Genomic DNA, 15,516 nt, shown 5'->3' with positions numbered 1-15,516 from the left:
TGTAAGGTTTAATCATTAATTAAACAAATGTCCACAACCGGCAAGAATGATCTGTATGTTTAATCATGGAGAGCTCTGCCGCCAAAAAGTACATATACAGCTTTTATACCCCTTGACACACAAAGGCACTTTGCTCCGCCCACCTTTAGGAGGCTTTTTTTAACAGTTTCTCAGTCCCCTTCACCCTGGAATGTTTTCTCAGCAGTTTCTAACTCCCCCCCCTCTGTTAGTGGGTTGACACTACATTATAACTCTAACACCGTTCACACATTTATACTGTATTTGGGGTGAAATCCTTTAGTCATTATTCTTAAAATACAAATTAATCTATCAAAAACTCCCCAGTACTTGCCGATGTCAAGCATACCCATACCATGATGCAGCCACCAGCATGCTTGAAAATAAGGAGGCAGTTACTCAGTGATGTGTTGTGATGGATTTGCCCCAAACAAGGCGTTGCATTTAGGCCAAAAAATTGTATTCCTTTGCTGTGTACAAGATGCATGTTTTGGAATGTTTTAAAAATATATACTGTATATTTATATTATTATTTTCACTCTGTCATTAATGTCCTTATTGTGAGTCACTACAATGTTGTTGATCCATCCTCAGTTTCTCTCATCACAGCCTTTAAACTCTGTAACTGTTGTAGAATCATCAATGTCCTCATGGTAACATCCCTGATCAGTTTCATTCCTGTCCTGCAGCTCAGTTCAGAAGGACGACTGTATAGTTGATGTGTCTGGGTGGTTTAATACATAATCCACAGCATAATTATTAACTTGACCATGCTTAAAGAGATATTCAATGTCTGATTTGTTATTGTTACCCGTCTACCAATTACTGCCCTTCTTTATGAGGCTTTAGAAAAGCTCCCTGGTCTTTGTAGTTGAATCAGTGCATGAAATTCAATACTTGACTAAGGGGCCTTACAGATTGGCGGAAGGTAGCCTAGCACTTTAGAGCATTGGGCCAGTAACCAAAAGGTCGCTGGTTTGAATCCCATAGCGGAGTAGGTGAAAAATCTGTCAATGTGTCCTTGTGCAAGGCACTTAATCCTAATTGCTCCTGTAAGTCACTCTGGATAAGAGCTTCTGCTAAATGACTGAAATGTAAATGTATGTATGGGGACAGAGGAAGGGTTAGTAATGAAAAAATCTTGTCAACCCCTATTATTTCACACAGAGTGAGTCCACGTAACTTATTATGTGATTTGTTAAGGCACATTTTACCCCTGAACTAATTTAGGCTTGACTAAACGAAGGGGCTGAATACTTATGCATCGATTATATTTTAGTTATACATTTTTTATTGATCTTAAAGAAAATAGGATTTGTCTTCCACTGACATTGCAGAGTATTTTGTGTAGATTGTTGACAAAATATGACAATTAAATCCATTTTAATCCCACTTTGTAACACAATAACAAGTGAAGAAATCCAAGGGGTCTGAATACTTTTGCATGGCACTGTATGTGTAGAGTTGCAGGAAATTAGCTTTAAGACAGCACTGACATCTGACCTCTGACTTTGATCTTTGACCTCTACCAGTCTGATGTCCACTGGCCAACCTCCTCTGGTCTAGTTCTGGTGTGGTGTTAAGGATGGGGGAACATCTGGGGAGTGTACTGCTCTATTCTGGGAGAGGGGCCATGCAAATCTAAGTTTGTAACCATTATGCTACCTAGCCAGCTAGTGTTATGCTAACATTAGCAACCAATGCTAACATGAATTACAACGTGGGTGCTGTTTTAATGGCAAATCATTGCTGATTGGTGTTTGTTTATCAATGGGGGTTTTGCAAACCTATCTGATATTCTTTGGTTGCTCATATAATGCATTTAGTTTTACTTTTACTATATAACATAGGCCTAATATATAATGTGTCTGAAAGGATTTGATATTTCAGCCTATTTTTTTTTATCAGAACGCTTCTGGTCAGGTATAATTTGATATTTTATTAATGCACTTTTATGGATAACTGACATACATAAAAAACTCAATTGTAAAAAATGAAAGTAAAAATGCTCTCTCTTATTCAGTTATTGCTGAGTGAGAAAGTTCCTCTTTGATACCTCTTCCTCAAGTCCCCCAAACATACTAATGTTATACAAATGCAGGCGGAGCTTCATTAAATATGCACACTGTAGTACCAAGACCCACCTACAGGGCCCCTCTGGATACACACTCTCACACAGCAGCTTCTGGGGACTAAACCCAATTGGGATATTCACACTAGGAATATTAGCATTCCATTTTCTATCAGTTCCAATGGTCTGCTTTGTGGGGACCATGATTTTGTCCCTAGTTTGTCAAGACGTCCCCAGACGGAAGGTGTGCAAACGGGACAATGTCCCCAGAAGGTCAACAAAACAAGAACACACACACAGTAGGATGCTTAATCCTAGGTGTGGTCAAGTACGAAGGGAAATACTGGTGTGGAATTCTCTACGGCCCATGTGTGTTCATTACTGGGAGCATAGAGGAGGAGGGGTTGCCTTAGGTTATACTGTATAGCCTAGCTCTTCTTCTGGAGAGAGAAGTCCATAGTCTTACATCAATGTCTGAGAGTGACTCTGTCTGCACTACCACTGACTGTGGAGGGTCTTGGACCAGCCATTTCGTCCACTGGGCAATGTAAGCTGTTGGATGGAGGGATGGAAAGGCTCTGGGTAGTGGGTCCTCACTAGATTGATGTAGACTTATCAGTTAGGCCTATTGTTAATGTCAGGAAAATTCCCAAAGTTGACAGGTCTGCCAACGCAACCCTCTTTAATCTGTGACTTGGCTTTACTCTGCGACTTGGCTTTACTCTGTGACTTGGCTTTACTCTGCGACTTGGCTTTACTCTGCAACTTGGCTTTACTCTGTGACTTGGCTTTACTCTGCGACTTGGCTTTACTCTGCGACTTGGCTACAAGCAGCAGGGGAATAAAGGACGCTTATAGGCAAGTATTTAAACAGTCTCTGTTATGTTTTGCCTGTTATGAGGGAATGGGTTTTTGATTAAGTGTGTAACGTCACTGCGTCCTGGTCCGTACGTAGGGAGAATGCCAGCATGTTTGTGGATTGCCAACACTGCACTTCAAATCAGAAATGTAAAGTACACAGTTTATTAGGTACACCACCCCATTCACAAATGATTCGCTCCTACAGACAGTGAGTCAAATGGCTGTGGCTTGCTATATAAAGCAGGCAGACAGGCATTGAGGCATTCAGCTACTGTTAGATTGAACGTTAGAATGGGCAAAACAAGTGACCTATGTGACTGAGCGTGGTATTATCGCCGGTGTCACTCCTATCAGCTAAAAACAAGAAGTGGCTCCAGTGGTTATGCGATCACCAACACTGGACAATTGAGGAGTGGAAAAATATTGCCTGGTCTGACGAATCCCGGTTCCTGTTGCGTCATGCTGATGGCAGAGTCAAGATTTGGAGTAAGCAGAATGAGTCCATGGCCCCATCCTGCCTGGTGTCGAAGGTACAGGCTGGTGGCAGAGGTGTAATATTTTCCTGGCACACGTTAGTTTCCTTGATACTAATTGACCAATGTTTCCATGCCCCAAAGAATTCAGGCTGTTCTGGAGGTGAAATACCTAATAAACTGGCCACTGAATGTATGATTAACCTGCTATCTAGGTGTACAATATCAGGCAGCAGCTGCCTCTCTCCTATCTGTCTGTCTGTCTGTGTCTCTGTCCATCTTGGACAGTCAAAAACGGATTAAGACAGGTTTTTTTGGGAAATCCATTGTACATAGGCTACATTGACTGAAACGTGTGAATAATTGATTTGACGGACAGACAAACGTTCACAGCTGTAGGCTACACTCCCTGGACCTGGTTTGCAGAGTAAATGTAGTTTCTAGTCTGTTGGTTTTAGAGGTTAGAGCAGACCAGTATCTGTGGAATCTCTCCCACTCCTGTTCCATGGTTCATATTTTTCATGGTTACACTAGATATTTCTGTGTCTAATTTGAATGTCAGCATTTGAATTGAGTTTCACGCGACGCCTTGTCATGTTTATTCATCCAGCATCCTGCTCTAACACACACACACACACACACAGAGAAGATGAATCATTATATGAAGATGATTTGACATTTATGCAGCTTGACAGATTGCTGGTAAAAGTAATCTCTTTCACACACTCACTCACTGTCTCTCTCGCTCTCTGTCTCTAGATGCTCTGATCAGTCTGTATCTGTTTGGCTATGGAGTTCCTCTCATCCCTAACCTGATTGGTTTTGTCTACCCAGCGTACCTCTCGTAAATAGCACCTCAAAACATATCTAAAAAGTGGTGTTGTCATGCTCAGATCATATGCTCCAGGTGAAGGGTTAAAAATAATTTATCACTTGTCCTGTCATCCAATCAGAATCAAGGCCATAGAGAGTAAGGAGAAAGATGATTACACTCATTGGTTGACCTACTGGATGGACATGGATTCTTCATTGTCACCTCTGACATCTTCCTCTCCTGGTTCCCCTTCTACTACGCTGTCAAGGTATGGAACTGTGTGTGTGAGTCACAGGAGGCAGCTGATGGGAGGACGGCTCATAATAATGGCCGGAACGGAGCAATTGGAATGGCATCAAACACCTGGAAACCAGGTGTTATCCTTCCCGTGTTCCTCAGACACCAGGCCACCCTGGACAGTGTCGTCAACAACCTGAGTGATAAGGCCAAGAACATGGCTGACACTGTCACTAAAGAAGGTGAGACACAGACCCATAAACTAGATTTATATTGTGGAGATGCGGAAACGACAGTCCCAGCTCCCGACACCTCAGTTTTTCCCCAACACGGCCAACGCAAAATGAATACTGGTGCGAGAAATGGTCACCCATGGCGCACGCAAACGTAAAGTGATAGCACATTAGGCAACAAGATTCTCTGGGAGAATCTGACTGCTTCAGAAAAGGCATCTGAAGCAGTCTGACTGCTGCAAACTCTAATTCACATGTACGGTACGATACTTAGTTATCCCGCATCTTCACAATGTAAATCTAGCTATACACACATGGTCACCAGATCTGTGTCAGTCAAACTAATAACTTATGTTTTTCTTGTCATGTTTTTCCCTCAAGAAAGACAAGAACCAGGCCCTCAAGAAAGACAAGAACCAGGCCCTCAACAATGACAAAAACCAGGCCCTCAACCATGACAAGAACCAGTGACTGACCGATGTATGACCACAAGCCTCAAAGACTCCTCAAATCCAATAAACACACAGAACAACACAACAGAGTGTGTGATGTCCCGTGATGAAGGATGATAATGGACCCTGTCACGTGATCAGTGGCTGTTGACCACCCTGCAGCACACAGAATAAGCACTTGTTTATTTTGTCACTCTAAGGCATTTTCTGCTTTATAGTCTGTATTTTTAACAGTCGCATGTATCAATCTTATATGTTAAGATTCCGATATCCTATTAATGTGGTTCCTTAGATGTTAAACACTCATCCAGGCATTGTAACATCTGATAATCTGCGCAGTGTGACTGTTTTAAAGACGGGTTGCAATGCAACCAGAAGCTAAGAGCAGCCACTGCACAATCTAACTGACCTCTAAACAATATGAATGTGCCAATGTAATCTGAAGCCTACTGTCAGGAAATACATGTCTGTAGATATACAGTGAGCTCCAAAAGTATTCTGTTTTGGCTCTGTACTCCAGCACTTTGGATTTTAAATTATACAATTATGAAGTGCAGACTGTCAGCTTTAATGTGATGGTATTTTCATCCAAATCGGGTGAACCGTTTACAAATTACAGCACTTGTTGTACATAGTCCCCCCATTTTAGGGGACCAAAAGTATTGGGACAAATTCACTTATGTGTAGTATTTGGTCCAATATCCCTAGCACGTAATGATTGCATCAAGCGTTGGCCAAACTAAGTTGGATGGCACTTTTCCCCGGGAAGAACAATGATCACCAGCTAGCTAACGTTAGCTAAAGGCTGTAAACAAATGCCAAAGTTTGTAGCTAGCTTAGCGAGCCAGTGAATGATACGACCATGTAATGATAAGAACTAGTAGTGGAAGTTAGCTAGCAAGCTACTTGGCATGGTTTTGTCATCATGTGAGTGAGGTTGATTGTAGTTGGGCATTTCCATGGTAACATTAATGGAATTACACTTTTTGTTTAGGTTGTGTTTCTCATTATAATAGAAATGAATGTTAAATAATGTATTGTGTCATTTTGGAGTCACTTTTTTATTGTACATTTACATTTTTACATTTAGCAGACACTCTTATCCAGAACGACTTAGTTATTGCATTCATCTTAAGATAGCTAGGTGGGACAGGAGTAGTAAGTACACATTTCCTCAATAAAGTAGCTATCAGCAAAGTCAGAGCTAGATCTGCACAAATGACATTATTTACCATTCATTTCTATTTGGCACAAAATAATATATCTACAAAAAGTGCTGTAATTTCTAAACAGTTCACCCGATATGGATGAGAATAGCCTCAAATTAAAGCTGAATGTCTGCACTTTAACCTCATAGTCATTGTATAATTTCACTGTCCCAATACATTTGGAGCTCAAGGTATGTAAACATGCTCTGAAATGAGCGGACTCTCCACTGAGACTTACTCAATCACAAATCCACCCTTAGCCCCTTCCTTGTTCGACCTACCTTTGTACTAATTCACCAGATTCAACTAATCAAAGATTTAGGTGGGTTAGAGATGGGCTAGAGCAAACATTTCCCCATATGAATGGATTGGGAAACAAGGTACTACTGTGCCTACTCCTGAGTGGCACAGTGGTCTAAGGCACTGTATCGCAGTGCTAACTGTGCCACTAGAGATCCTGGTTCGAATCCAGGCTCTGTCGCAGCCGGCCGCGACCGGGAGACTAATGGGCGGCGCGCAATTGGCCCAGCGTCGTCCAGGGTAGGGGAGGGAATGGCTGGCAGGGATGTAGCTCAGTTGATAGAACATGGCGTTTGCAACGCCAGGGTTGTGGGTTCGATTCCCACGGGGGGCCAGTATAAAAAAAAATATGTATTCACTAACTGTAAGTCGCTCTGGATAAGAGCGTCTGCTAAATGACTAAAATGTAAATGTAAAATGTACCAGGGGCTAATGGAAGTGTCTAGGGAGTAGAGGCTAGGGGTATGTTTGGTTTGGAGCCATATCTCTGAGCCAGGTCATCATTTCTTACAAGGTAGCCATGTTTTTTTTTTAGTTTTTTGTAATTAGTGCATACAGTATCATGTCCCCATAATGTCTGCAGATCTGTGCCAAAAAATTGAACTTGATCACCCATCCTGAAAAAATTATTATTTGTGTATGTAAACTGAACTGGAAAGTCTTTGTTTGTTTATTTGTTTGTTTAGTACGGTCTCTCTATTCTCATCTTATTATCTTTAACAAATCAAACTGGAACTTGGGTAAATAGAAGAGGTAATGTGCAGTCTGTACTCAATTGTTTACACTTTTCCACAACTGGAGTCAGTTATACCATGCCCTTTTCAGTTCTTTAAGAAATTTATTTATTTCAGACTATTTAGGAAAGGTAACTAACTCATTGATCCTACTTTATGGAATACCCCCTTTCAGAGGAATCTGGCAATTCAATTATCAATCAATTTAACTACCAGGGAGAAAGGAAAAGCAGCAGTACTGCATATATCAAGGCTGGAGTGGAATAGCCCTGCACTAAGACGTTGCTATGCCCTGTTGACCTGTGCTCAGTACATTTACAGGTATACAGGAAGTGTAATCATCCGGGATGTAGTGAGTGTTTTGGTGAACGTTCACGCTCAGGCGAGTCTGAATGGGAAGGCCCTTGTGTCCATGCTGGGAGTGTAATGTCTGGAAAAACTGACGGACAGAGATTGAGAATGGCCACACATACTCACTGCCACAGGGACTGTGTGTGGTGTGTGTGTGTGTGTGTGTTTTGTGTAGTAATGTGGGAACCTGACAAAAGTCTATAAATGCACTCCCTTTGCTCAAACCAGAGGCCAGACTGTGTGGGTATGGGGTGGATAGCAGAGCCTTGCATGTCTAGCTTATCCCTGTTTCTCCCTCCCTCCCTGGGGCTTTTCTCCCCAGCTGTTCCCTTACTGTCCCCAGCCATTATACACGTGTGTGTGTGTGTGTGTGTGGTCTTGAGTTTCCTTGAGGGCCTGCAGTGTGTAGGCATTGCAGTACTCTAACCTACTGACAGGGAGTTCAATACTCTTTACAGGCAGTACAGGCTTTAGTTCCAGCCCTGGTCCTGCAGAGCTAGCTACAGATCAAATCACATCAAAAACAGAGAAACAGCAGACAGAGGGGAAGGTCAATGGTGTGGTAGTAAAGTGGTGGTTTCTATATGGAGGTGAAGTAATGGTTATGGTTGTGTAGAGGAGGTGGTTGGGTGAACTATGCTCCTGTCATGAGTAACCAGAGTAATGTTGTCCTGGTGTGGGACTGTCTAACGCTGTGTGAGGATCTTAATTCTGTGTTCAGTGGACCAGCTTTCCATGTCATAGACTGTTGCCCCTCAGCACCTGCAGTAAGTGCTAGCTGCAGCAGGAAAGTCACTGTGCAGTCTGACTGAGGGAGGTTTTTGTATGACTCTAAATCACTGTGTGAAGAGCTCTGTGCCTCCATAATCACCCATACCATAGTAATCTCCTGCATCTTCAGCTTGGACACCAGTGATGGTAAGAGTGTACTCAGTACCTGATCTACTGCCACTGAATCTAGATGGTGTTCCAGACTGAAGGGTTTTTACTTTATAGATGAGGAGTTTAGGAGCCTGTCCAGGTTTCAGCAGGTACCAGTTCATGTCATCATCAACACCAGTTGAACTTGCAACAGCACTGATAGACACACTCTCTCCCAGACGAACAGACGTTGATTAATTATCTTCATTCAGGACACGTTGTGCAGATGACTCTGAAATGGAGGATAATTATCTTTGATTAGACACAATAATCTAAATAAAGGCATTGGAATCGTGTTCCATGTGCAAACATGTAGAAGCCCATTAAAACCTTTTAAAACCAGTAGACCACAATGAGAGATGCTGAGAGTTTCTCACCCTGAGTCTGGAGGAACCCCAGCATAATCAGCAGTGGAATCAGTGATATTATCTTCGTAATCTGCATCAGCATCATCTGTGGCTCTAAGAAGATTGAACAGACTGAACCCAACGATGATAACGCTGCAGTCTTAGTGTCAGAAGCAGTGAGGTTCAACAGCTATGCAAAACACCACTCTATAGGCAAACACACACCTGCTGGGTGTGAAAGAGAGAGAGAGAGGTGACAGAGAAACAGCGAGACAGATCGAGAAAGAGAGAGATACTTATAACTTTTATATCTGTTATTTTGCTGTTAGCTATGAGTTATTCCATTCTAGGGGTCAACTATAGGATGATAACTAAATAATGTATTAAAGGGTAGGTTTCACCACCAAATAAAAAAAAATGTGTCAGACATTCTATTACATACAAAGGGTGTTATGTCAAGCTGAGCCCAAATTGTATCTGTTTTCAGGATGAACCTCCCGCTGGTATACCATTCGTCAAATGTTAATAGCCAGGATCCAAAAGACTGCACAAATGGATAGGCCTAAAGGTGATGCCTAGCCTAACTGGAGCCTTACTCATTACTGTATACTATACAGTGTATAGGGATGACGCTGATATTTACAGGTTGATGGCGCCCTCTTGTGCTAAAATGGCGTCACGCTGAAGTTCAATTCAGACAGAGAATAAAGTTATTTGTCAAACAGTGGCAGGCTCAGCGTCAACTGTTGGTAGAATTACAGACAGTGGAGGCTGCTGAGGGGATAACAGCTCATAATAATGGCTGGAATGGAGTCAATGGAATGGTAACAAACACATAGAAACCACATTTGATGTGTTTGATGCCATTCCATTTATGCCATTCCAGCCCTTACTATGATGCCATTCCAGCCCTTACTATGAGCCGTCCTCCCCTCAGCAGCCTCCACAGACTGGGCCTGCAAGCTCTTGTATTGCTTTTTGACGTAAATAACTAGATAGATGTGCAAGGACTAGGGCCCTGTGTAATGGACAATCATGTCACATGACCTGGATTTTAACCTGTGTTTAAAGCTTTTTCATCAAACTGTCCCCTTCTGTTTTAATGCCAGATGGTCTGGCACCATCCACAGACAATTGCTTTCATTTTTGGTCTAATTGTCATTTCTAGAAAAGGCTTAAAATTAAGGTTAAAATCTAGGTCATGTGACATGATAGTCCAAAACACATGGCCCTGACAGAAAAGTATAAACGTCACCACTCCCCAGATATTAGTAGCATAATGGTTAACTGAACTTTACTGCCGGCAATAAACATTGAACTTCATCACCTGTTGCTTCAACTAGGTGGCAACAAAATAGATTTCTGATTGGTTGTACCTTAATTAAACTCCTCCCTCTCGCTTCGCATGGAACCATATGCCCGACAGCTTGTACGCACGAATATTTTGGTGTAAACCTTTAACCATATGAAATATTATAAAGTTTTTCGCTTGTTAATTGACCGTAACATTTTGGTTTGATTTGTGTTTGTGTAGGCTAAGCATTCGAAAATCAACAAGTTCAACACCGCGCCACTACAACAATGTTTGCCCAACTTCATAACCGCTATGAGGCTTTTTTGAATGAAAATAACTTTGTGACAGATCTCCTAGCTACGATGGAGGAGAAAACTGGGGTACAGAGAAAATATATCGCTTCAGGTAATAATTAATAATAAATCCATTTGCACTGTAGAACTTTGCCATTTGCTTGGTTATAATGTTGCACTCTGTCAATGTTGAAACATTGTAACTTTACCCGCTAGTGGATACTTTCTCGTTATACAACGTTGGCTAGTTTGACGAGGTCAGCACATATGACAGTTCTTTGGCTGACATGTCACATTACCTAACTAGCCTACCAGCAACAGTTGTAACTGATAAACTGTAACGCAGACTAGCCCAGTTAGGCCTAACACAAACAAACCACAGAAAACAAACGGTGTCACCAGACCAAATGTTATTGTTGTAACGTGACTGTTAATGACCATATAGGCCTAGGCTGCTTACAAGATGATTTTACGACACTCATTTGAAATAGCAAAGGTCGGATAGGCCCAAAATATTTCAGTTAAGCCACTATTAGATTTCGATTTAGCTGCTTCTAATGTCTAGCTAGCAGCTGGTCCCTAGCCAAGGGGTGTATTTATATCTCCTACAGAAATACGAACTGCTATGCTGAGATGGCAGATTCTAGGGTGACCTGCTGTCTATAGTTGAGTTGTGCTCCTTCTGAAGTTCTGCTGTTGTGCCGGTCTGTTTGTGCCATCATGCCTACTCATTCACTCATTGTTGACATTGACAACAATGGAGTTGACGAGCACAAACAGATCTGGGACCAGTCTAGTTCTGTTGCTGTTGTAATGTTGGCCTTTTTGAGGTGCTATTGACACACGTACACAGTCTGCCAGTACTGATGTTTATGGAAATTACCTGAGAGCAAAAACCGAATGTTACGTTGGTCTGAGATGGACTTTCTGTTTACTACTGGATTAACTGGACCTAATATGCAGTAAAGATAAGTCTATACCCTAGGGGTGTGTGTGCGCCTTGGTCTGGTCAAGTATGAAGTGAAGTAATTGAACGTCTGGTGTGAAATTCTCTACGGCCAATGTGTGTTCAGAGGAGCCTGTAGGCTATACTGTGTAGTTTAGCTCTTCTTCTGGAGAAGGAACGCCAGCCCGTTTAGTCTTCCATCAATGTCAGAGAGTGACTCTGTCTGCGCTACGCTGCCTGTGGAGGGACTCTGATCACATCACCAAGCATTCAGACATGTTGTCCACTGGGCAGTGTAAACTGTTGGGTGGAGGAGGGGGAAGGCGTTGGGTAGTCACCACATTAATGCTGCCTAGGACTATTGTCATGTCCAAACTAGGGCTCAGGGAAATTCCCAAGGTTGACAGGTCTGTGACTTGGCTTTACTCTGCGACTTGGCTATACTCTGCGACTTGGCTATACTCGCGACTTGGCTATACTCTGCGACTTGGCTATACTCTGCGACTTGGCTATACTCCGACTTGGCTATACTCTGCGACTTGGCTTTACTCTGCGACTTGGCTACAAGCAGCAGGGGGAATGAAGGACACTTATAGTGAAGTATTTAAACAGTCTCTGTTCTGTTTTGCCTGTTATGGGGGAATGGATTTTTGATTAAGTCTGTAGCGTCCCGGTCTGTATGTGGGGAGAGTGCCAACACTGGATGCACTCCAAATCAGGAATTTAACAAAACACCATTGACACATTTGAGAATACTTTAGATTTGCTCAGTGTTGCTTTACCAAATCATAGTTTTGTGACCATATATAGCCTTCTGCCCATAACTGAAACTAGTCATCAGTCTTGAAGATCATGCAGTGTATTGATTTTTGGTTAGATTGATTGATGTGGTCCTCTGTAGCTCAATTGGTAGAGCATGGTGCTTGTAACACCAGGGTAGTGGGTTCGATCCCCGGGACCACCCATACGTAAAAATGTATGCACACATGACTGTAAGTCGCTTTGGATAAAAGTGTCTGCTAAATGGCATATTATGTATTGGACTATAACCGACACTGATGAGACAACCTGCAGAGGAAAAGCCTGGTGCCATAGGTGTAAATGATTTCCCTATGCAAACAGGAGCTAAACCAAACAGAAGCCGTTTACCTGCTAGCTAGGGTTACAGTAGCAGGCAGCAGCTGCTTCTCTCTGTCCAGCTCGAAAACTCACAGATTGAGCCAATTTTTTTTCTCCCATGGGAATCCATTGTACATGTGTTGACTAAAGTGTGTGAAGAGTTAATTGACAGACAGGGACTTTCACGGCTGTAGGTTGAACTCCCTGGACCTGGTTTGCGCTGCAGAGGAAATGTAGTTGCTAGTTTGTTGGTTTAGGTTAGAGCGGACCAGTATCTATGTGGAATCTCTCCCACTCCTGTTCCATGGTTCATATTCCACATGGTTACACTAGATGTCTTATGTACATCAACTTTGAATTTGTGAATGTCAGCGTTTGAATTGAGTTTCACGCGACGCCCTGTCCTGTTTATTCATCCAACATCCTGCTCTAACACACACACACACACACACACACACACACACACACACACACACACACACACACACACACACACAAGATGTATCATGATGGTTTGACCTGTCTGCAGATATCTGGTAAGAATCTCTCTGTCTCCAGGTGTGGTCTCTCTGATCAGTCTGTATCTGTTGTTTGGCTATGGAGCCTCTCTCCTCTGTAACCTGATTGGTTTTGTCTACCCGGCGTACCTCTCGTAAGTAGCACCTCAAAACAAATCTAAAAAGTGGTGTTGTCATGCTCACATCATATGCTTCCAGGTGAAGGATTAAACCTGATTCATCACCTGTCCTGTCATCCAATCAGAATCAAGGCCATAGAGAGTAAGAAGAAAGATGATGATACTCAGTGGTTGACCTACTGGGTGGTCTACGGATTCTTCAGTGTCACCGAGGCTTTCTCTGACATCTTCCTCTCCTGGTTCCCCTTCTACTACGCTGGCAAGGTACGTGTGTGTGTGTGTGTGTGTGTAACATTCAATATACAGGAGGCCAAAACATAATAGAATCACTCTCTCCCTCTCTCTCAATCCCCCTCTGCCTCAGTGTTTGTTCCTGCTGTGGTGTATGGCTCCGGTGACGTGGAACGGTTCTGCTATTCTCTACTCCCGTGTGGTCCGTCCCGTGTTCCTCAGACACCAGGCCACCCTGGACAGTGTCGTCAACAACCTGAGTGATAAGGCCAAGAACATGGCTGATACTGTCACTAAAGAAGGTGAGACACAGACCCATAAACTAGATTTATATTGTGGAGATGCGGAAACAACAGTCCCAGCTCCCAGACACCTCGGTTTTTCCCCAACACGGCCAACGTAAAATTAATACTGGTGCGAGTAATGGTCACCCAATGGCGCACGCAAACGTAAAGTGATAGCACATCAGGCAACAATATTCTCTGGGAGAATCTGACTGCTTCAGAAAAGGCATCTGAAGCAGTCTGACTGCTCCGAACTCTAATTCACATGTAAGGTATGATACCTAGTTATCCCGCATCTCCGCAATGTAAATCTAGCTATACACACATGGTCACCAGATCTGTGTCAGTCAAACTAACTCATGTTTTTCTCTAAAGCTGTCAACCTGGCTCTCAACCATGACAAGAACCAGTGACTGACCGATGTATGACCACAAGCCTCAAAGACGTCTCGACTCCGATAAACACACAGAACAAAACAGTGTGTGATGTCCCGTGATGAAGGGTAATGGACCCTGTCATGTGATCAGTGGCTGGTGACCACCCTGCTGCACACAGAATAAGCACTTGTTTATTTTGTCACTCTAAGGCATTTTCTGCTTTCTAGTCTGTCTTTTAACAGTCGCATGTGTCAATGTTATATGATAAAATTCCGATAATCCAGGCATTGTAGCATCTGATAATCTGCGCAGCGTGACTGTTTTTAAAGACCGGTTGGAATGCAACCAGAAGCTTAGAGTAGCCACTACACAATCTAACTGACCTCTAAACAATGTGAATGTCTCAATGTTATCTGTAGCCTACTATCAGGAAATCCATGTCTGTGAATCAGCCACGTTGACTTCACAAATCCACACTTAGCCTACTCCCCTTTGAACTACCCCAGCACTAACACACCAGATTCAATAAATCAGACTTTGTGATAAGTTATAATTTCACTGTCCCAATACATTTGGAGCTCACGGTATGTAAATATGCTCTGAAATGAGCGGACTCTCCACTGAGACACGTTGACTTACTCAATCACAAATCCACCCTTAGCCCCTTCCTTGTTCGACCTACCTCTGTACTAATTCACCAGATTCAATGAATCAAAGATTTAGGTGGGTTAGAGATGGGCTAGAGCAAACATTTCCCCATATGAATGGATTGGGAAACACAGTACCAGGGGCTGATGGAAGTTTCTAGGGAGTAGAGGCTAGGGGTATGTTTGGTATAGGGCCATATCTCTGAGCCAGGTCATCATTTCCTACAAGGTAGCCATGTTGTTATTTCAGTCTCTTGTATTTAGTGCATACAGTAGCATGTCCCAATAATGTCTGCAGATCTGTGCCAAAGATTTTAACTCCATCACCTGTCCTGAAAAAATGATTATGTATGTAAACTGAACTGGAAAGTCTTTGTTTAGTATGGTCTCTCTATTCTCATCTTATCTTGAATAAATCAAACTGGAACTTGAGTAATGTGCCGTCTGTACTCCATTGTTTACACTATTCCACAACTAGAGTCTGTTACACCATGCCTTTCTCAGTTCTTTAGGAATTCTGAAATATGAATTTATTTCAAACTATTTAGCTAACTCATTGATCCTACTTTATGGCATACCCCTGTGTCAGAGGAATCTGGCAATTCAATTATCAATCAATTTAACTACCACGGAGAAAGGAAAACCAGCAGTACTGCATATATCAAGGC

General features: G+C 42.6%; 1 protein-coding gene, 1 long non-coding RNA gene and 1 pseudogene across 4 annotated transcripts; 2 read left to right on the top strand and 1 right to left on the bottom strand.

The window, feature by feature from the left end:
* The first annotated feature begins 2,349 nt into the window (after nt 1–2,349).
* On the top strand, nt 2,350–5,178 carry LOC123485752 (annotated as a pseudogene).
* Nucleotides 5,179–8,722: 3,544 nt separating this feature from the next.
* LOC121587418 lies at nt 8,723–10,475 on the bottom strand. 2 transcript variants are annotated; one of them, XR_006004065.2, is made up of 3 exons: nt 10,397–10,475; nt 9,051–9,248; nt 8,723–8,905 (listed from the first exon to the last, which is right to left on the bottom strand). It is a non-coding gene; the product is annotated as an uncharacterized LOC121587418 (long non-coding RNA). The 2 variants fall into 2 exon arrangements; XR_006004064.2 differs by having other exon boundaries at nt 9,051–9,245.
* LOC121587417 (receptor expression-enhancing protein 5) lies at nt 10,349–15,280 on the top strand. 2 transcript variants are annotated; one of them, XM_041904304.2, is made up of 6 exons: nt 10,349–10,449; nt 10,555–10,719; nt 13,231–13,324; nt 13,435–13,573; nt 13,674–13,842; nt 14,200–15,280. In XM_041904304.2, exons 2-6 carry the CDS (start codon nt 10,602–10,604, stop codon nt 14,235–14,237), a joined length of 558 nt encoding a protein of 185 aa, XP_041760238.1. In that variant the 5' UTR covers nt 10,349–10,449; nt 10,555–10,601; the 3' UTR covers nt 14,238–15,280. The 2 variants fall into 2 exon arrangements, with proteins under 2 accessions (XP_041760238.1, XP_041760239.1); XM_041904305.2 differs by lacking the exons at nt 10,349–10,449; nt 13,231–13,324 and having other exon boundaries at nt 10,451–10,719; nt 13,389–13,573.
* Nucleotides 15,281–15,516: the final 236 nt, after the last annotated feature.

The sequence above is a fragment of the Coregonus clupeaformis genome, unplaced genomic scaffold (genome assembly GCF_020615455.1).
Source record: "Coregonus clupeaformis isolate EN_2021a unplaced genomic scaffold, ASM2061545v1 scaf0839, whole genome shotgun sequence".
NCBI lineage: Eukaryota > Metazoa > Chordata > Actinopteri > Salmoniformes > Salmonidae > Coregonus > Coregonus clupeaformis.
The sequence above is the reverse complement of the archived record's forward strand: the minus strand, read 5'-3'. Positions and strand labels throughout refer to the sequence as shown.